The 22,384-nt window shown below is 44.2% G+C and overlaps 1 protein-coding gene across 2 annotated transcripts in view; it reads right to left on the bottom strand.

Moving 5' to 3' along the window:
- The window catches only part of Tnik (TRAF2 and NCK interacting kinase), a 429,300-nt gene that overhangs the window by 78,699 nt on the left and 328,217 nt on the right, over nucleotides 1-22,384 (bottom strand). For both annotated transcript variants that reach the window (XM_004652342.2, XM_004652341.2), the window contains exons 13-15: nucleotides 9,630-9,740; nucleotides 8,784-8,870; nucleotides 7,502-7,690 (exon numbers count right to left, since the gene is read on the bottom strand). In XM_004652342.2, coding sequence (XP_004652399.1) covers nucleotides 7,502-7,690; nucleotides 8,784-8,870; nucleotides 9,630-9,740 — 387 coding nt within the window. The remainder of the gene's footprint in view (nucleotides 1-7,501; nucleotides 7,691-8,783; nucleotides 8,871-9,629; nucleotides 9,741-22,384) is intronic.

Below are 22,384 nucleotides of genomic sequence, written 5' to 3' on the forward strand. Positions count from 1 at the left end.
TGAAAGGATGGGTCCAACATGATGACACTTCCTAGGTTGGAGTTTACACAAAAGAAAGCCTAGGGCTGGAGAGATGGCTTTGTGGTTAAGTGCTTGCCTGTGAAGCCTAAGGACCCTGGTTCAAGGCTCGATTTCCCAGGACCCACGTTAGCCAGATGCACAAGGGGGTGCACGTGTCTGGAGTTCATTTGCAGTGGCTGGAGGCCCTGGCGTGCCCATTCTCTCTGTCTCTCTTCCTCTTTCTCTGTCTGTTGCTCTCAAATAAATAAAAATAAATTAAAAAATTTTAAAAAAAGCATGCCTAAAGAAAGGTTGCAAAAAATATGACATCTGGCTACACATCTGTCTCCAAAAAGCTTTGTGCTAAAGTCCCTAGGGAGATAAGGCTGTCCAAGTCGCCAGCACTGGAGAGGAAGCATCCAGGGAATTGCTAGAAATGGTGCTTCCCAGAGAGCAAGCTGGGTACTGTACCAACCAGCGCCTGCCACATACACAGCAAGCAGAGGCTGTCCCAGATTAGGATAATTTACATCTACCCACTGAACAGAAGGTATACATGTGAGAAGAAGACCAAGTGCCCCCCTTCCCAGGGTCAAGACGTACACAACTAACAACTGGGATTCAGCTGGGTGTGGTGGTGCACGCCCTTAATCCCAGCACTCGGCAGGCAGAGGTAGGAGGATCACTGTGAGTTCGAGGCCACTCTCAGAGTACATAGGGAATTCCAGGTCATCCAGGACTAAAATGAGACCCTACACTACCTCAAAAATAAAAAAATTAAAAAAAAAAAAAAAAGGAAAGAGCTGGGGTTCATTCCAGAACAGCTTCACTGTGGCTGAGGACATTAAAAAGGCTACTTGCAGAAGAGCTGCTCGGACACCAGGAGCACCAGCACAGGGTGTTCCAGCAAGGGAAGGGGCAGGGCCATTCCACCAAAAGGGCTGCTAAGGATTGGGGGTCAAGGAGTTAGCAATGAATAGGAAAGACAAGATTAGTGGACATTCCTCAATTTTACTATCAAAGCAGTTTTTCTTCTTACTAAAAGAATCATTTTGTCTCTGTCCTTCTCTCTTCCTGCTATTTCTCTTGATATTAAAATAAACATTTTTAAGGGGAAAAAAGAATCATTCTAAGATATAAACTAAAGTAACTTTGACAAGGTTTGGGTCGCCTCTGTAAAAATATTATATTGTTTGCTGTAATATTACAGACAAACATTGGTTTCAGAAATAAAATTTGCTTTCACTGGGTACTATAGGAAGACCTGTGAGATACATGTATATGTGATATTCATACATTCAGCACAAGAATTATGATCTAAAAGTAAATTGATTACAAGTCTCAGAAAAATTCAAATAAATAAAAATATATTTAAACATATACAGAGAGAAGACTAGAGACGGTTAACTGTCAAACTGCTTTGTACAACAGAAAACAATTTGTACATTATAATCAATATTTGTTGAAAATCTCATAACAAAATTACAAAAGTGAATTGAAAAACATTACATAGTGTATTTGCTAAGTCATATGGGGCATGGCATTTTATATTTCATATAAGTTCTGCCCAGTAACATGTTGTCTTGCTGGAGCTCTAAATATTTCATAATATGTTGGATTCACTGGGCCTTTGCAGACATTAGAGCCAGTGCTTAATTGCTGAATTGAACATAATTGTTTAAGAATTGCTTTTTACCCTGTAACTGGACACAATAATTTGGTTTTGTGCTTTATTGGCTATGCTGCAGAAAGACAATAAACTCAGCTTGAGTGTTTATTGGACACTTAGACTCTGATCCAGGAGTCACATCATTTTCAGGCAAAACTGCACAAGCAGTTGTATATGAGCAAGACTGGGGTATCTCTCAGCATAGAAAAGACTCATCTATCTGCAGTGCTGAAAATGCAGGCTTGTCTGCAACTAAGGACCTGAACTAGTTTACCAAGATTCACTATCAACTAGTACTCCAGAAATAAATCAAGACCTGTGTGAATGGGAAGTAGAGAAGTACTTATCCATGACAGGGATATACACACACACACACACACACACATACACATACATACATACACACACATATACATACATACATATATACATTATATACATGTATATATACACACATTATATATATACATATTAAATACATGTATATCTATAAATATACACACATATATATGTGTGTATGTGATCAAACAAAACAAAGCACAACAACTAAGAACAAACTATAACCACGTGGAATATGGTATTTCACTTACATTTACTCAATGCTTCTTAGCTGGCATGTGCACATGCAGCGTCATCTATGGCCCTCCCAGCTATGAAGAAGGGAGCTGTACGACAAGAGTGCATGAAACCTGCACTAGCCCCTGCCGGGAAGGGAAGCACTGGAACTCAATGGAACTTCCATATTCTTTCTTTCTTGTTTTCTTTTATAGTAAACCTCAAGAAGTATAAACAGAAATTGATGCATGATAGGAGCTGAGCTGAGAACTCTGTAAACAGTAATTGGGGAATTTCGCAAATAAAGTAGGTTGTATAAAAAGAACAAAACCCTTATCATACCACAACAAAGACACCCAAGTAGAGGAATTTTTATATATGTGGATTTCAAAGTCTAATGGGCTGGTAGAAAATATAGAGATCTCCTGGCTATGTTCAGGCAGTTATTCGCCAAATACAACTATAACCAGATGACTACTATACACTGTAGACATGGAACATGATGGGACGCTAAAAAATTAAAATAAAAGCTCACATAATACTCATTTGAAAGAGGTGAACATACCAACCCAGCCTTTTAATGCAGATCCATTCATGTTTCTTTTTGGCTGAAATCTAAAAATCAAAGCCAATGGAACATTCAAGCCAGGAAGAATACTCCTGAAAGAAAGGACGGAGTAGTCCAACTAGATGTGCAAACAATGAGGTATATTCACTTATTCTTATTGCATCTAACAAACGAATGGGAATGGTAATAAGAGATGCAACAAACTCTTCTGCTTACGAAATGATGACACAAAAGCACATCGCCACATCACAAGGGTGATGAGACACTGTTGACTCAAATTGGCAAAGAAAAGTGGATGCAAGAGTAATCAAAAAAAAGAAAGAAATGAAGGAAGGAAAGAAGGAAGGAAGGAAGGAAGAAAAGACAGTTGAAACGAAGGCACCAAGCTGGTTTTAATAAAAAGGACTGCAATGGACAGATGGATGGGTAGTATCTCCCTTGGCCTCCAAGCCAGAACAATTCAGACTCTGTAGCACAGGGCCACTGGCTTGGACCCAGCTGCCTGGTCTTTGTTAGTGAGGATGTTTTCAAATTTATATATTGCCTAAGGATGCACTGGAAAACGAAAAATGTTACCTGTTTATTCTACCTCATAAAGAGTTTACCCTAAGTTTTCTTTATTGGTTGATAGTTAAAATATCAATAAGCTATTCATTCTGTCCATACCTCCAGTCTTGAAATATGTGTTATTGTTTGGCTACTTAAAAATTTTTAATATTTTATTATTTTTTTATTTATTTGAGAGAGAGAGAAAGAGAGAGAGAGACAGAAAGAGTCAGATAGATAGAAAGAGAGAGTGAATGGGCAGGCCAGGTCCTCCAGCCACTGCAAATGAACTCTAGACACATGCGCTACCTTGTGCATCTGACTTACATGGGTCCTGGGGAATTGAACTTAGGTCCTTTGGCTTTGCAGGCAAGCGCCTTAAGAGCTAAGCCATCTCTCCAGCCCTGTTTGGCTACCTTTAGAAAAAAAAAGTTTCCTACATTGCTGATAAGATATACTAATAGATCAAAAAGATAAGGATCTTCACAGGCATTTAATGTGGGTGTTACATAATGATAAATCAAGCCAAGGCAGATTTTTTTTTTTTTTCTGGTTCTTCTTACAAAAGTTGTTTCAACCTCAAATTTAGTGCTTTTACTTCTTTGTAACTGGAGTATTTTATCTTTCTTCTAAAATAGGACTGGAGAAATGGGTAGACTAATGGTAACTGGGAAGCTGGGTTGTGTTAACCACATCTAGGAAGAGAAGATTAAACATGAAATTAAAAAAAAAATTAAAAAAAAAGACCAAAAAAATAAAAATGAAATTACCCTAGACTGTCCCAACATGTGCCTGGAAGAATGTGAGGACCAAGGGAAGAACACTGGTGAATGGAAACCCTGAGCTCTTGGAAGATGTCATCCAGCAGAGGTGGACCTGGTTTGTGGTGGCCAGGGATGCCCATTTCCAGAGTGCTTGATGACCTAGCTGTGTTATTTCAACACCAGGCAGCTGGTTTTCTTTCATTGCTAGGAGTCTGGCTAGGAAGTACAGGAAAAGCTGGAGGTCTGTAAAGCTGTTGTGATGGTATCTACATTAACTTGTCCCCAAGAATGCCTGATCTGCTCAGAGTTCTGAATAGAGAGGGTGGGCCGGGAAGCTTAATGACGAGGACATGGTGCCAGAAGACAGTGGAAAAGTTCAAATCACAACAAGCTGGGTGGAAGCTGATGAAGTTGGCAGCTGCACCTGCTCTCCTTCATCTGCTGGCTCATTTGTGCATTGTGCATGAGGGACGTGACTACAGGACAGAAGGAATGCTGGGATGCTTTGCAAGGAATTATGGTATTTTCCAATGGGATCTGCAGATGTCCATTTTTCAAACTGATGCTGGGAAATGGGAACACTGGAGGCCAGCTGACCATGCATCAAGGACAGATCACTCAGAGATGCAGCATTTCTTAGAAGAGTTATGGTATGGGGCTAGGGTGATAGCTTAGTCAGCTCATGTAAAGCATGAGGACCTGAGTTCTATCCCTAGCACACACTTAGCATGCTGGACACTGTGGTTCACGCCTGTAATCCCAATGCTGTGGAGGTGGAAAAGTGCGAATCTCTGGAGCTGGCTGGCTAGCTAGTCAGGCCAATGAGAGACCCTATCGCAAAAACAGGAGTCCAGCACACATAAGGAATGAGACCTGATGTTCTCTGGCCTCCACATGTAGGAACATATAATATACACATACCTGCACACACATGCTCACACTCATAAGAACATAAACACACACATGCATGTATAACACACACACATTCCAGAAACAAAGGGATACTGGAAAGAGACATGAATTCACGCCTCTCCTGCCCTTTGGCCCATGTCAGTCTCTAAGGCCCTCCTTAACTGACCTAATGGAAAAATGACGACTTGTCATTTTGCAGATGATGTGAGAGGAGACACCAGTGATGTTAGATCATAACTCCCAAGCTGGGATATGTCCTTAGGAGAAAGATTGCTCCAGCCACCCCATGTTAGTCCTAAAAGCTTCCCAAGGCATCAGCTCTTCTTCTAAGCCATGTCTAATGGGACAAGCTGGTCCATCTTCCTTCATGAGTGATGTTCAAACAGAGATCTTGAGCTGCAGGCACTCACTGCTGTGGATGCTGCTGCCATTAGCTTTGCAGAGGACAGGTTTGCACACTTCTGAACACCTGCTAAGGTTAGATGCTGTGGGTCTGGCTTAGCTGAGGATTTCAACCCAGCATGACTAGGAAATGGCTTAGCAGTGGGGGAAGATGGCACATCTCTGTCAGCCAGGAAGCTATTTAATAGCACAGTGATTCTGCTTAGCCAGAAGAAGCAGGTGTATTATTAAGGAGTCACTACTATATATTAAATTTTTGATTGAATTGGTGAACTAAGAAAAATTGGCAGTGATTATAGACAAACGTGAGTATTTGGGACATGTTTGCAGAGCATAAGGGAAAATGATCAAAGATGTTCCTTATCTCAAACCAGAACAATTTTGTTGTCCAGACCTAGTTCCTGAAAGTTTAAAAGAGGTTCTTCTACCAAACTAGTACATTACCATTATAAAAGATTTAAACTGTATATAAAGTTACAAATTTTTAGAGCAAAATATCAGTTATTTGATAGCTGTCTCCTATTAACCATCATGATTAACAATGGACAACATAATTTCCAGTGTTTTCTATGTCAAGTAAGATAAAGTAGAAACATAAAAGGAAATATTTTTATAAAAATGGGATATTATGTAAGAAATCTAGTTCTAATAATATTGGATTCTAGATAATCTTTTAAAGCTCTAGGTGTAAATAACTAAGGAAGCTAGATATAAATATGAAATAACCCCCAATACACTTTTAAAATGATTAGCTATGCTCACAAAGAAATAAAGATAATTGGGGTTAGGGTAACAGCTCAGTCAGTAAAGTGGTTTAGTTGCAAGCATGAGGATCTGAGTTTGATCTCCAGAACCCAGATTAAAAACCAAAAAAGGGACTGGGCGTGGTGGCACACACCTTTAATCCCAGCTCTCGGGAGGCAGAGGGAGGAGGATCACTGTGAGTTCAAGGCCACTCTGAGACTACATAGAGAATTCCAGGATAGCCTGGGCTAGAGTGAGACCCTACCTCGAAAAACAAACAAAAAAACCCCCACAACAAAAAAGCCTGGCATGGTGGCACATGTTTGCCATCCCAGCACTGGGGAGGTGGAGATCAGTGGATTCCTGAGGATCCTTGGCCAGCAAGTCTAGCGTAGTTGGCAAACTTCAGGTCAACGAGGGAAGCTGTCTCAAAAAAGGGGACAATGCCTAAAGGAACAACATCTGATGTTGCTCTGATCTCCCCGTCAGTGCATGTGCGTAAGCACACACACACATGAGTGTTCAACTGCACACACATGAAAATGCACACATCATATTTCTACACATGCAAAAGGAAGAGAACTGAGTGTCATAAACGTACAGCATTGAACACCAGGGTGTCATATGCATGAAGTGATACAGTGACTCCCAAGCAGGGTGGTTGATTTTGCATGAGGTTACTATTTTGCTTGTTTACCCATTTTGTCGTCACACCTTTATTTTTCTCCCATGAAAATAGTTCTAATTGAGTTTTAAAAAATAGCTCACAATAGGGCCGAGTCCCTGAAAATGTTCTTTGTTTAATGGTTGAACAAATAAAAGGCCATTATTTTGGAAGTATTTGTGAACCACGAGTGACCTCAGGTCTTGAAAATACACATCATAACTGCAGGTCCAAGGGCTGCTGTGAACCTCTGATGCCCCTGTGAGTGAGGCAAGGGTCAGCAGTAGCGACTGTGACTATAACAGCTGCCAGGTATGGATAGGAGGTGATTCTGCCCAGAATTACCTAAGTCTTAAACCACATTCTTCCAAGGAGAGTCACTAAAATCCTCATGTCATAAATCCAACTGGACTCATAAAAATTAGGGCTTTCCTTCCTGCCCTTCCTGATAAAAAAATTCAACATACTCAGACACCCAAGGAAAGCACCATAGGTAGCATCCAAAGAGTCACTATTTCCCTGCAGAAATGACAACATATTTCTTCCAGAAGACAAGCCTGGGTCTCAGGATGCACCGTCTTCCAACTCGACAGCACTAGCTGATTTCTCCACGTCCACCGGATGAACTGACTATGGGAAGCCTGGCCCATACGATATGGTCACTCTTTCTTACTTACCTCCTTGGCCCATGCTGGCTTCTCGCTGGGGCTCATCCCCTCCTTGTAATGGTACAGTGGTTTCTTCTCCAAGGGCCTCTGCTCTTGTCGCTGATGCTGGAGGGAAACCAAATAGTCTCGCTCTTGCTTTAGCTGTCTCTGTAGCCGTTCTGCTTGTCTCTGTTCTTCCAATTGTTTGCGCTTATATTCCTACCCAGATTAGGAAGGAGGGGCAGAGAAAACACCACATTAACCACAGGGGAACCTTGGGGCAGCAGCGGCAAAGCATGCAAGGGAGGCAACATGCACCAGTCGCAGAGGATGTCACATCCTAACACAGCTACGGAGATGGGCAGAGAGTTCACAAACACAGGCTCACGTCTGCGTTAGGGTCTGCACGACAACGTGAAATTTGATAACAACACTTGCTTTCACAGTAGTCCCTGCAGACCACCACCACTTACAAAGTGGCTTGTCTATGATGAGCTCCAAGGGAGAAAATGACAATAATGAGGACATTGGATGGCGGGTACTGACCCCTACACGAAGTTCTCCACTTCCTAATCTAGTAATTAAAGCATTAAAACATAGGCAGTCAAATATAAAACTAAGTAGCCAGAGATAGCATCCAGATGATCTTTAGTTTTATAAAACCTGGACCAACAAAGGCTATTAGCAGGCTTATCCATGGGGCTAAAAATAAATAAATAAATAAAGTTAAAACAAGTTTGTTTTTTTTTTTTTTTTAAAGATAGACTAAGAAGTCCATTTGGAGAGCATTATGATCATCATAATAAAAAATGTCCTTCACATGGTTGTCACATGAGCCTGGAACATACACTATTCCCCCGTGAGGGTAAAACTAATAGTCTGCAAATAAAATATGACTTCAGAGCTGAGTGGGTTCTTAAGGGTGAGGTGCATTTTGCTGTGATTATATTCCAGCATGCTGCAAATGGCTGTAAAAATTATTCTGCAATAAACACAGTGGGCCTCAAAAGCAGTTTGAACTTCTAATGAGGTTGGATTCATGTTCAAGTTTCACAAATAGATGGAGTTAATAAAGTGTGCTAAATGTATTAGGACTTGGCAATATGGGTCAGGAAATGTACAGTTTCTATGAGACTGTGTGGTCCAGGAGGCTGGGAAGTGCCCTGTCCTTTGAAATGGCATGTTAGGGGAAGGAACCACACACACACACACACACACACACACACACACACACACACAAACACACGCACGCACGCACGCATGAGGCACGAGAAACACCAAGCAGTTGGGTGGCGCGTGGCTTTCCCATTACCAGAAGTAGGGCTTGTTCATGCAGGAGCTGCTGCTGCAAGATCTCTAACTGCCTTTGCTCCTCCTCTAACTGTCGCCTGATGTACTCCTGGAGAGGCAGGCAGCAGAGAATTTGGAGGAACAGAAAGAGAGAAAGAGAGAGAACCAGTAATCGCAAAGATGACAAGAGTGGCCATGTCAGGTAAATGCAGAAGGAAGGGGTTAAAAAAAAAAAAAGAAACACCCCAACACCACCACACAGGAGGAGTAGGCCCACACCAAAGCCAAGGTCTTCAACCTGGTCAAAAGCACAGCCCCTTGCTTGCAAGAGCCCTTTGAGCGGCTTGGCACTTGACCGATCTAAGTGGTCTTAATAAACGCCGTCTGTGCCCGAGCTTTCCCGGCACAGGCTCCTGTCTTTATGGACGGCCTGGAATCAACAATGCCATAAAGCTCCGAGGCTCTTGTGCAGACAGCGGGGATGAAATATCTGTGGAATGCCACTGCTCACAGTGTTGGCTTCCTGCGGCTTCCCTTGCTGTCAGAGCATCATTCCAGCACTGATGGTTCAGAGTTGCAAAACCCAGACACTGCCTGAGTAGTAAAGCACCTGGGAGCAATGGAATAGTGGAGCAGGTATTTTATTTTATTTTATTTTTTAATGTTTCAATGCCAGGGAGTCACAGGGTCACAGGCACTTCAGGACTCTCTGGCTTGGGTAGCAAGTCCTAGACATTGCTGGGGCTGTGCATTTGACTTTTTGAATAGGCCAGAATACTTGCTTGAGAAAGGGCAAAACCCTCAGCAGAGAAGTTCCGCGAGGTTTCCCACACACGCACAGCTGCCCGGCGCTGCCGCCCAGCCGTACCTGCTCCTGCTCGGCGCGCCGCCGCTCCTCCTCGCGGCGCATCTGCTCCTCGTAGTGCCTGCGCTGCTCCCGTTCCTGCTGCTTCCGCAGCTCCTTCTCGCGCCTCTGTTGCTGTGGGGGGAACAAGCGCACGCTGCGGTGGTGGCCGGCCCCAGCCGGGGGGCCAGGAAGGCAGCAGGGAGATCTGCCCGGGGTGGACGTGAGCTCCCCGGGAGAGATGTTCAAGCCAAGCTCTCCACGCGTCTCCCCTGGGTGGGGAAGGGGGGGGATGGAGACTTGGGCTCACGAGCAGCCTGGCTTTTACTGCACGGGTGGACTGTCCGTGCTCGTGTGGCCTGTGCTCGCCCCGTTGGTAGTGGGAATTTGCAAGCCAGAGGTTGGCCTGTGAGTCACGTACACAACCACTCCTGAGGTCTCTTTATAAGACTTACATCATCTAGTCTTTCTGATGCCATGTCACACAGACATTTCAAAGATGGAGAGCCTAAGAATCAGATGAGTGAAGTGGACCTTCAAGGCCTTACAGTGACTAGAACCTGCTGACTTCCACCCAGACCACACCCACGCCATACTGCTCTGATGGCTAGAGTGTTCATTAAGTGGCAGCTGTACCTTCTTCTTCGTCATTTTCTTCTTCTTTTTTGTTTTTTTGAGGTCTCACTCTAGCCCAGGCTGACCTGAAATTCACTATGTACTCTCAAGGTGGCCTCAAATTACAGTGATCCTCCTACCTCTGCCACCCTCCCGGTGCCTGGCCTCCTATACCTTCTTGCTTGGAACAGAGCCTCGCGCCCAAGAAACACCATTGTCACCGTCACCTCAAACGCTTGATAAGCCTGACAAGGACACCTTCGTGGTTTATCTTATGTAGTCTTCACCTAAGACTTCCAAGGCAGATAGTATTATTTCCACTTTATATGGAAAACACTGACACAGGGGGAGATTAATTGCTCAAGGTCATGGCCCTGTTCAAGGAACCCTTTTCTGCCACTTAAGCATCACTGCCTGATTTCAAAGCTGGCAATATGACTCCATCACCCAAGATCAATGGTTACCACAAATGAAGACACACGTGGAGTGACAGAATGATACCAGATCAATCAGGCTCTTCATTCTACTCTCAGGAGAGGAAATTTTAGGAGACTTAAAATTAAGCCAAGAGGTTTTAAGAACGTATGTTTCTCACCTAGGTTGGCGTCAGTCCCCCATTTCTAGAACAGTGGTATATCAGCTACCAAACTTGAAGCTGTGACAAAATACCTGATAAAACCAACTGAAGGAAGGAAGGATTTATTTCATGGTGGCAGGAGCATAAAGCAGCTGGCCATCCATACTGTGCCTACATTCCATGAAGCAGGGAGTGATGAATACCACTTCCTTTTTACTTGGTCTATGAGCTGAGCCTAAGGAAGGGTGCCGTCCACAGTAAGGGTGGGCCGTGCCATTTCAATTGACCTAATCTAGAAGAGCTCCCATGGACATTCCCAGAGATTTGTTGCCATGGTGACTCTAAATCTTGTCAAACTGACAATCAGAGAGTAATCATCACAACTGGAAAGTATGAGGGGGTATGTGAGAGTCTTTTGAGGCAGTCCCAGCAACTGGTGAAACATGACTGGCACTTAGCATGAGGAGTCAGACGTGTGAAGGGCCAGACGTGCTGAGCACTCTGCAATCACGTACGGGATGGTCACACCGTACAAAACCTTTTCCCATACAGCATGCCAGGAGCACTGTTTTTGAGAAAAGCCATTGGCTTTTTCTGCCAGACCTCTGTACTAAACTTCAGATTTCTTCTTCCTTGAATAAGCAGCTCCTGAGGGAACACATCAGGAGTCCATTTCCTGTGACAATGCCAGTGACACCTCGCTACATGGCTGGGGAAGCCCATGAGGTATCCCCCATGCCTCAGGAGTGAGTGGCTTGTGACTGCATCACAAGGACAAGCCAACTATCAGGGGAACAGTTGTCTTACAAAAGCTGTGCTGCCATTGCTCTTGCTGTGATCTTCCGGATCTGTAATATGTGTGTGTGTGTGTGTGTGTGTGTGTGTGTGTGTGTACCAATAACATCTGCAGCTTGGGAGATAAGCAGGGACTTTTGAGAATCATTACCAATCATTTCCACACTGACAATTACTTATCCATCTTAGATTGTGACAAAAAGATCCTGGAGGGCTTCGTGTAGCCAAATGACATGCTAGGACTTGTATTTTCACAAGGCCTCCCCAACAGCCATGTGAAGAGCAGCACTGGGCGCTGACAAGCAGGGAACAACAGAACTAGCCATGAAATGGTAGGGCATCAATAACATAGCAGAGGCATGTCAGGGATCTCTGTTCAACCTCTCTGCTGAGGATGGTGCTGTAGTTTAAATATGACATGTCTACTAGAGCTTCTTGTGATTGAACACTTGGTCCCCATCTGGTGGTGGCATTTCAGAAGGTTGGAGAGCCTTTAAGAGATGGAGCCTTGCTGTCAAAAGTGGGCCATTGGGGACCCTACGGTCTTATAGCCTGGACCTCTTCCAGTTCTCTTTCTCTGCTTCCAAATGTGGAAGCAATGTGATCAGCCACCTCACTTTTCTGCCGTCATGCCTTTCCCTCCAAGATATACTGTATCCCCTAAAACTGTAAGTCAAAATCAACCTTTTCTTCTTAATTTTACTACTTTTTATACATTTAGCTGCAGCAATAAGAAAAGTCACTAACAGACAAAAGGGAGAAAGAGTAAAATGATTCAGATTTCCCGCAGCTCCAGCATGATTACTGTGGATGCCAACCTTCACGTAGATATTACAAGCAGGCCAAAATAAAATAGGCAGGATGTGGTGACAATGGGGCTTAGGAGAGTTGGTAAAGCTCTTGGCCAAGGAGCATGCAGCATAGTGTGACTGAGAAGAGCTTGGAAAGCAGGGGCATGTTGGTCTCAAACTAGCAATTATTTGTTTTATAGAAAAAATTATTCTGGAGGACATGAGGAGGAAACATCATCATAAGAAGTGACTGAATAATTTGGATACCAGACCCAAAACAGAGACGTTTCCAACATCCAACGAAAGCGAGTCTGTGCCAGCACAGAGAATAAAATAATTATGTGTACAGATCTGGCTCCTGGCAGGAAATCGCCCTAATTTAGCTAACATTTCAAGTTTGTTACTCCAACCATTGGTCTCTCTCTTTGGTGGTGGTGGTGGTGGTGGGGGGGGCAAGTCTTTTGAAGATTAAGCTGATTTTTTTATGTGGAAGATTTGTCTATTTTCAACCCCTCCACTGGGAATCAATACTGTTTCATAATTACATGCCACTCAAGTCCCTACACAAGGTGTGTACAGTATTGATGGCACCTGAAGAGGGCCCGGGCTGCCCAGGTACTCTGCAATTTCTGAGAAGGATGTTTCGAAGTGACTAATAATTAACAGTGATCTCATCAGATCAGCCACTGCCACACGTGGAGACATCTGCCAGGGCTTTGGTTCCCGTGGTGAAGTTGAAAAAATAAATGACTTCCTCAACCTTCTGAGGGCACCCTGCCAATCTCCAGCTGCTGTGACTCAGGTTGGTATTCTCTCCTCCCAGGCATGAGGCTGTTTGAGGGGGACAATGAAAACATGCCAAAGGAAGTCTGTGGGTTCAAGAAGACCCCTTACAAATCCGCGGTGACTCTTGCCAGAAGCAGCTGTTTGAGAACAAGGCCCATGCTTAGCTCCTGCTCAGTCCTCAACCTCTTACACAGGCACTGATACAAGGCAGGAGCGCATAAAATTGTGTTGAACCCAGCACAATAGTACATGCCTATTATCCCAGCACTTGGGATTCTGGGGCAGGAAGATTGCCATGAGTTTGAAGCCAGCCAGAACTAGATAGTCAGATCTTATCTCACAAGCCCTCTGCCCCACCAAAGTGTGTTTAATTGGACATAGTCTTTTCCAGTTGTTTTGTTGTATTTTCTTCCTACTAGTACTACTGGCTTATATTCCATCATAGTTTATGTCTATGTCTGTTTATATCTTATCGTTTATGATGTAGGTTGAAAGCTGTTTGTGGGTCGCTATTCCATTCAAGTTTTTTGGCATATAGTGTGTATGGTGAGGTGTGTTATGCATAGGCATGAATGTGTGTGTGTGCATACATGTGGAGGCCAGAGGAGAATGTCAGGCATCCTCCTCTATTGCTCTTCCCGCTTTGTCTCCTTGAGGTGGAGTCTCATTTGTCAGCAGGACTGGCTGACCAGTGAGCCCCAGCAACTCCCCCACCTCCATCACCCAAAGGACTGGGGTTGCAGGTGTGTGTGACCAGGCCCAACTTTTCACATGGGAGTTGGGTATTGAACTCAGGCAGCCTCAGGCCCTCGTGTTTTTGCATGGTACGTGCTCTTACCCACTGAGCCATCTTCCCCTGGTTCTCACACAGGGCCTGGCACCGCAGACATGAGTTGTACTGAATACTATGCACCAGACAAATGATTCTAGGGGCAAAGTTACTCCCCAGAATTTAAGATCAGACCTTTACTCTCCCATGTCCTTCTTAGGCTGTCCTCATGGGGGATATTTTAGAGTGACAGCACACAGGATCAAGAAATGTGCTTTTAAAATGGAATAGAGGAGCCTGGTATAGCATGCCTCCTTGTCCTCCTAGAGAAAAGTATGAAAATAAAATAAGGGATCCAAGACTAAGCAAGAAGGAACGGGAGAGCAGAGATTCTGTATTTTGATGTTGTATGGGAATTACATGTAAGGATGACAGAAGTCTTATCAAAAATAATGGCTTCAACCAAGAAGTTGAACAGGTCTTGGCAGGTGCTCCACTCATGGTGAATGGCCTACAAATTATTCTTATCCATATCTTCTTGGATGCAATGCCAAAAGTTATGTCCCTCAAAAATTAGACATGCCGGGTGTTCATAAAAGTGTCCCCCCCCCGACTTGAGAAATGAATAATAGCACCCAGCCTGTACATTTTCTAAGCTTAAATTATCTCTGCTTTCCTCCATGGAATATATTGGTAAAGCCCTCCCACATTAAAAAAAAAAATCTTCTAGGGGTATACACCACCAAGAATGACTTGGGGGAGGTGGCATAGATTTTCACTGCTGCCACAGAATACCTAACAAAAGCAAATTAAGGAAGGAAGGGTTTATTTTGTCTCATGGTTTGAGGGTACAGCCAATTATGGTGGAAAAGGTAAAGTGGCAGAAATGTGAAGTGGCAGGTCATATTGTGTCCCCAGTCAGAAAGCAGAGAGAACTGAACACTTGTTCAGCAGATTTCCTCCTCCTTCCCCTTTATGTTCAGTCTACCTCCCAGCCCATGGGATGCATGGCTCTTTCCTCCTCAATTAAATCTCACAGGAAACTCTCAAAGCCACAACCAGAAGTGTGTTTCCTCAGTGATTTAAAATCCAGTCAAGCAGACACTGAAGAATAACCATCACAGGGAGAGGTTATGAGCCTCCCTGTGCCTGGGTCCCTTTAGGACACCTCGTGTGAACATTGTGCAATTTACTTCCAAGCGAACTGCTAATTTTACCAAGGAAATGTTAGCCCTATCTCCCTTCACTTACTCCAAAATGACTGTGCAGAACTTTTAGTCTGTATTATGGCCACAACATTAGCTCAACCACTGAATACTAGTATTACGGACCTGAATATAAGAAAAAAAAATCCTCATCTTCTGGATAGTCACAAAGTCTGTGGAGTACATCTTTCTCTCCTTATATTTTGTTATAATGATCTCCTTGGATTATTTATTCATCCATTCATATATTATGTATACAGAGAAAGAGACAGCAACCGAGAGAGAGAGAGAGAGAGAGAGAGAGAGAGAGAGAGAGAGGGAGAGAAATAAAAAGATAGAGAGTGTGTAGAGTTGTGCCATGCCTCCTGCCATTGTTAATGAACGCCAGACCCATGTGCCACTTTGTGCATCTGGCTTCACATGGGTACTGGGAAATTGAACCTGGGCTGTTAGGCTTTGCAAGAAAGCATTATTAACTGGAGCCATAATTCCAGCCCCTTTGGATTAAGTCAGAATAAAAGTGTAATGTTCATAGGAGTGTTCCAGCTCTTGTAGAAGTGAAATTGTATTTTACACTGTCACCAGAAGAGCTGAATACAGCGATCACTAAATGTTTGGCAGGAATTCTGCCTCCGACACCATCCCCAGCAGAACTCAATCAGTACCAAAGTGAAGGTTGTCAGTTCGTTCAGAAAGCTTTCCCAAGGAAGTAGTTTTCTCCTTTCTCTCGCTCAGGCCCTCATGCATGTGCAGGAAGCACACTTAAAACTGAGCCATCTCTCCAGCCCCAGCTTTCTCCTCTCTGAGGGACAACATGGATCTTGACTGCCTGTGTTTGCCTCTCTTCTCAGGGACTATCATAGCCAGTCTGGGCAACTGCACTGGAGGCCTGGTTCAGTAGGTATTCTGTAAACAAGCCCAGGTCCTGCTTTATGCTCCTATTATATTGTATATGCATTTCTATTTTATATATTTTATTTTTACTTGCTGTATTAACTTCTGTAAACTATATTAGTCTTTATTTAGGAATGAAGAAAAGTCACAGAACCAAACCTTGATTTTGGGTCCATCTCTTACATATATCACATTTATTATTATATACTCTCAGAGAAACATCTACATTTGAGGATATTTCTACTTGTAATGTATTGTTTCTTTGAGGGGAGGTAGGTAGGGAAGAAAGTAAGGCTTGGGGAAATAAAATTCAGTAAGATGTTTCTGCACAGCTCCCAATAAGAACACAACAGTGCTCTTTAAAAATACTGTTCAATGAAGTTGGGCGTGGTAGCACACGCCTTTAATTTCAGCACTTGGGAGGCAGAAGTGGGAGGATTGCCATGAGTTCAAGGCCACCATGAGACTATATAGGGAATTCCAGGTCAGCTTGGGCTAAAGTGAGACCCTACCTTGAAAAACAACAACAACAACAAAAAAATCAAAAACAAAAAATAGTGTTTAATGAATGAGTGAACGTTATATGACCTTTTGACCTCCACTTTAATGAGGTGGCCAAGTAGCTGCCCTTCTAAGTCTTTTTATTCTAAGGGTCTGCGTAGGCAAACGTCTACCACCTCAGAATGAAAAGAGTTGAAGCAGAGTCCAAGCTGCCCTTGGAGAGCTCTTCTTGCTTTCATCCTGGGTGACTTCCTGAAGATGGGGAGAGGGGACACCACTGAGACTGAGGCCGACCTGGCTTGGCCTCCAGAGGACCAGAGAACAGCTGGTATAGGATCAAGTCGGGTTTCACGGGAAGTGCCTCAAACCATCCCCGTAGCATGGGGGCTCTCTGATCAAAGGCACTCGGAATGAAAGGAGCACTGTGGTCTTTTAAGTGGACTATACATCACACGTGCCCCTCACTTGAAATGGGAATGTCTGCTCCAAGCTTCACATGAGCTGGACTTGTGACACAAGGCATTCGAATCTCTGGGCATTCAGTTGTCCATTTAATATCTGCTAAGGTTTCATTTCGAAAAGACCATTCAAGCCAATCCCTCCCTGCAGAGCAAGGGCACAATTCCTTGCAAATCCAGCTGGGATTCCATATCTTCTTTTATGAATAAGGTACATGAATGATGAGGAGGTGGTCAGACATCCCTGATTTCATTTCAAACCAGTATAATCAAAATACCAAAGACAAATAAGAATTCTTATTGATAAGAAACTTCTGTAGTGCTTCCTATATACCCAGCAGGATCTTCAACTTCACACTCTTAGTAATTCATCAGTTCTCCCCACCACGGAGGCACATGTGGCTATCACTCCAACTGTATGGATAAAGGAATGAAGGCACTCAGGCCAGCATCTTGCCTAAGTTTAGTTTGTTGGTAAGTGCAAAGGCAGGTGTTGTGTAGCAGTTTCCTCAGAATTAAGACATTCCAGCCTGGAGGGAGTTTTCTTAAGACTCAGGGAGTGAGGGATCAGGAACTAACTCCCCAGTCTCAGGAAGCTTCTCATGCACAAGGCGACACATGTGTCTGGAGTTTGTAGTGGTTGGAGGCCCTGGTGTGCCCATTCTCTATCTACCTCTTTCTCTCTCAAATAAATTATACATATGAAGTTCTCTAGGATCTACTGATCAATGTGACTTCCTGTATCCATGCAGACTGCAAGGCATCCTGAAGCACAAATGTGACTTACGCACGCATGTGACCACCACCATTGTCAGGGATCATGGGCACACAGTCCTGGACCACAAGCATCCACCTTACCAGCCTGTTTCATTTATGGTAACAGCAGAACAAGGCCTAGCAAGAACATGACCAGTCTCTGAGTGGATGCTGGTGATATCAAAGCATGAAGAGCTATTCTGCGCCCTGCCCCCCACAAAAACATGAGAAGATGTCTGCCTGCATACATCTATTTTAATAAATGCAAGGTTTCACTGACTACATGATCAAACTTTGGAAAAAAATTTCCTCTACTGTTAGTTAAAAGTACCCATGTTAATAACAGCAGCACAGTACTATTGACAAACTCAGTCTTATAGCTGTGGAAACTGAGGTACAGAAAAACTAAAGAACCTACCCAGGGCCATATATCTAGCAAAGAAGAAAGCAGGAATTCAGACCTTGTCACCATATGGGTCTAGAGGTTTTTTTTTTTTGAGACAGGGTTTTTCTTAAGTAGCCTGGCTGGTCTGGAACCCACTGCGTAGCTCAGGTTAGCCTAGAACTCATAGCTATCTGCATCCCAAATGTTGCTGACAAGAGATGTTCTGGAAGTTCAATATGTAGATACTATACTATGACCCTTCAAGAGATATTCAGCTTCCCTTCCATGCTCTGGGGGAGAGTTGTTATTTATTTGAGAGTGACAGAGAGAGAGAGAAAGAGGGAGAGAGCAAGAGCGAGAGCGAAAGAGGGAGAGAAAGAGGGAGAAAGAGAGAGAGAGAGAGAGAGAGAGAGAGAGAGAGAGAGAGAGAGAGAGAGAATGGGCACACCATGGCCTCCAGCCACTGCAAATGAACTCTAGGCACGTGCACCCCCTTGTGCATCTGGCTAACGTGGGTCCTGGGGAATCGAGCCTCGAACCGGGGTCCTTAGGCTTCACAGGCAAGCGCTTAACTGCTAAGCCATCTCTCCAGCCCAGGAAGAAACTATTTAGATTCAGAGAATATCCACTTGCACCACAGTGTTCTCCGGGTGTGAGCACCTGCAGGACAGCTTCTGTGAGGCTGACCTCCCACCCCAAGTAAAAAGCAGTTAGAGCAAGTGCAAGCCAACAGACGGATGAACACCTAACTGCAGAAAGTTCTCCACACAGAAGCACGAGGCGGGTCTCTGGAAATGTTTGGTGGGATCTGGCATTCTTCAGAAGTGAAGCATGTCTGTCTATTAGCAGTCAATAGTTACTTCTCACCCATTTGCACAAGGATAGCTTTGGTGTGTGTGTGCGGGGGGAAGCTTGGCTACTCAATGTTAGATAAAAGAGAGAGAGGGCTATGGGAGAGCAGGCTGGTTCCATGAGAGACACTGAGATGAAATGCTCTTTTAGAATGAAAGTTTATCAGGACAGGTCTGAAGCCAGAGAGATGGGTGGGGGGAGGGAGAGGGAGGGAGAGAGAGAGAGAGAGAAAGAAAGAGAGAATAAAGGATGGAGAAGGAGGGTGTTTCAACAATTCAAAGAACAAAGGAAGCTTCTTGCTTTCTTCCTGTAACTTTTGGGGGAGGGAGAAAATTGTACTCCTTGTGACTCTACCTACGTGTTAGGACCCATGGAGGCACTAGATTGGATTCAAGGCCATACCCTAAGAGGCCTTGGGTATTCCTAACAACAGGGGTATGATCTTGTTCCCCATTTGGTATTTGGCAATATCAGTTCTCTTATAGTTACATGCCTCTACGTTCTGATGCTCTCTGTGGAATGCAGGCAATGGGGTGGGGGCAGGGGTTGAAGGAGACAGCCAAGAGCACGTGGTAGCATGTGCCATCCTCACTTAAAGGGATCTCTTTCCGTTCCAAGTCCAGGTCCATTAGCTCCCAGAGAGGATGCTTCCCTTCCGTCATACAACAAGGAAACGGAAGTGCTCTCTTGAAGCCATGCATGTGCTTCTTTGTCCCTGAAACCAGAGGACGCTGGTGGTCCCTGGGCAGCTTTCTATAGAGCTGAACCCTTCAAGATCCTCATATCCTCATGCCTACCTATCAGTTTTCTGAGCTTCTTGAGTGTAGAGCTCCTCTGGGATGTACCATCTGCTTCCTGATCAATTTTCTGCTGGCTTTTCCTCCCCTTTTCTGAGTCCTGAGAGCTCAGCCCAGATTCTTTTCTCAATGTGTGCTTCTATTACCATGAATCAGCAGTTCCTCTTTTCCCCATCTGCAACCCCCCTCTAGTGGTTATATCGATGCCATCCAACCTCACCACTGGCGACCTCGTGCACACCTCAATCTTGCTGTATCTGCGCTGAGATAACCCCTCTTCTTCCACCCACAAGTTCCGGCTGATGTGGAGCTTTGTCATTGCTCTTCCTCATCTCAGATCAAATGGCCCCCCGCGTCCTGTGTGCTCCACAGCTCTGGATCCCTTCAACCACTGCCCATCCAAAGTGTCATCCTGATGCCTGAACTAACTGGTCTCCCTTGTCTGCTTACACTTCATGCCTTGGAGCAGCCAACACTCCACTTTGCAGAGGGACACTGACTACATTCTCTTGGTTGCATAGCTCTCCATTCCTCTTAGAGTTGAACCCTAAACTAATTAACATGACTTACAGACCTCTGCAGGATTGTGATGGGGCTTCCCTGCTGAGCATCCTTATTCCTTGGCCCAGCTCACGCCATTGTGGGGGGCTTCTGTCCCAATGCAATAGTCAATATGACAGTGAGTGACCACCCATTGGTAATCTGCCTGGTGTTAGTTTCCCTGTCGGATCCAGTCTTCCTGAGGGCAACCTGTAGCTCAGTGGATAGCATAAGGTCTGCACAACTGAGAGCACTACTTATTTCGGGAATGACTGCCAACAGGCTTGAGGAACAGGTTTCAATTCTGCCTCACATTAAAAAAAAATCTAGCCCAACACACTGGAAAGTCCTCATCACAATTAAAAGCTTAGACATTTATAGGCAAGTCATGTCTTTAGACAGCCAGTTTCTATTTTGAATTCTGTGCCCCTTTCTTGGTAGGTAGAAAATACAAGTGGTATTCCTGTGATAGAACACACACACACACACACACACACACACACACACACACACACACACACACATAAGCTAGAAACTTTACCTGTATATATATATATATATATGCATGCATGTTTAGGATCACATTTGCATGTGTATGGGCACCTGTATGCAAATGTGTATGTGTGTGAAAACTTGAGTGTCTTCTGCAATTGGATCTCTACCTTCTATTTATTTATTTTAGAGTGAGGGAGAGAGAGAGACAGACAGACAGAGAGAATTGGCATGCCAGGGCCTCAGCCACTGTCATCAAACTCCAGACCCATGTCTCACCTGGTGGGCATGTGCTACCTTGCACTTGCCTCACCTTTGTGCATCTGGCTTACGTGGAATCTGGAGAGTCAAACATGGGTCCTTAGGCTTCAAAGGCAAGCACCTTAACCACTAAGCCATCTTTCCAACACTCCACCTTCTATTTTTTTGGAGGGGGACTAGGTCTCACACTGAACTTAAAGCCCATTGATTCAGCTAGTCCAGCTAGCTAGTAATCTGTAGGGATCATCCTGTCTCCACCTCCGAGTGCTAGGATTATAGGCACATACTGTCATGCTCAGCTTCTACATGTGGGCTGGGGATCTGAACTCAGATCCTCAAGCTTGTGTGGCAAGCACTTTACCATCTTCCTAGCCCTGAGTCTTTTGCTTTTATAATGTTGACAACAGTGTGATGTTGATATTCAAGAATACTAAATGAAACCAAGGACTCTAGAACAACTTAACATATTCTATGAAAAAACTTACTGTCACGAGGTATGCCAGTGTTCCTGGGGTCAATATGATTCATTCTTGGGACTTAAAGGTACTCTTACAATAACAGAGGTATCAAGTACTCTCAGCAAGTTGAAATAAGCACAAATCACTAATACCATTTCAAAATTCTTGTGCAAAATCACACATTACCATGGGTCTGGCCCAAATTAGTCTGTAACCAGAGTAGAACCAGGGATAGCTGCAGGGCCCATTCTGGCAACATGACTGCCGGGTGAGTGAAGCAGGCTGTACTTGTTTCAGCTAAGAAACAGAAGTTCTTACTCAGCTGTATCAAAGGTCCTTTGGGTGCTAATCTCACCATTGGTGAGTTTATTCATCTTGGCCAAGTTCCATCAGGTTCCTGGTAATTATAAATGGTGCCTTATCACTGGTCAACACCTGAGTCTGCCCCCATGATTTAATCAGCCACAAGCCACTTCCTTTTCTTAAGAGAATACATGACTTCCTTCAGATCATAGTCAAAGTCTTTCTGAGAACATACAGCCACTGGTTGGAGCTTAGCCATGTCCACATGGGTGCCTGTACACACCAACGGACACACAGGACTTCCTTAGAAACCTCTGGGGGTAGATGACATCTGAGGTTACCAACTATGAAGGCTATAGCCCACACAGACCCCATGTTACCTGAGGGTGGCTAGGAGACCTTTATTCAGAACTGGAAAGGTAATTTCTCTCTCTCTCTCTGCTCTCAAGAGAACTAACTTCTCAGGCTGAGCTACAGACTACAGCTGTTTCTGTGCAGGCATGCTCTGGACACCCAAAACACAGACAGTCACCCCAGGCCAGGG

Source organism: Jaculus jaculus, chromosome 11 (genome assembly GCF_020740685.1).
Source record: "Jaculus jaculus isolate mJacJac1 chromosome 11, mJacJac1.mat.Y.cur, whole genome shotgun sequence".
NCBI lineage: Eukaryota > Metazoa > Chordata > Mammalia > Rodentia > Dipodidae > Jaculus > Jaculus jaculus.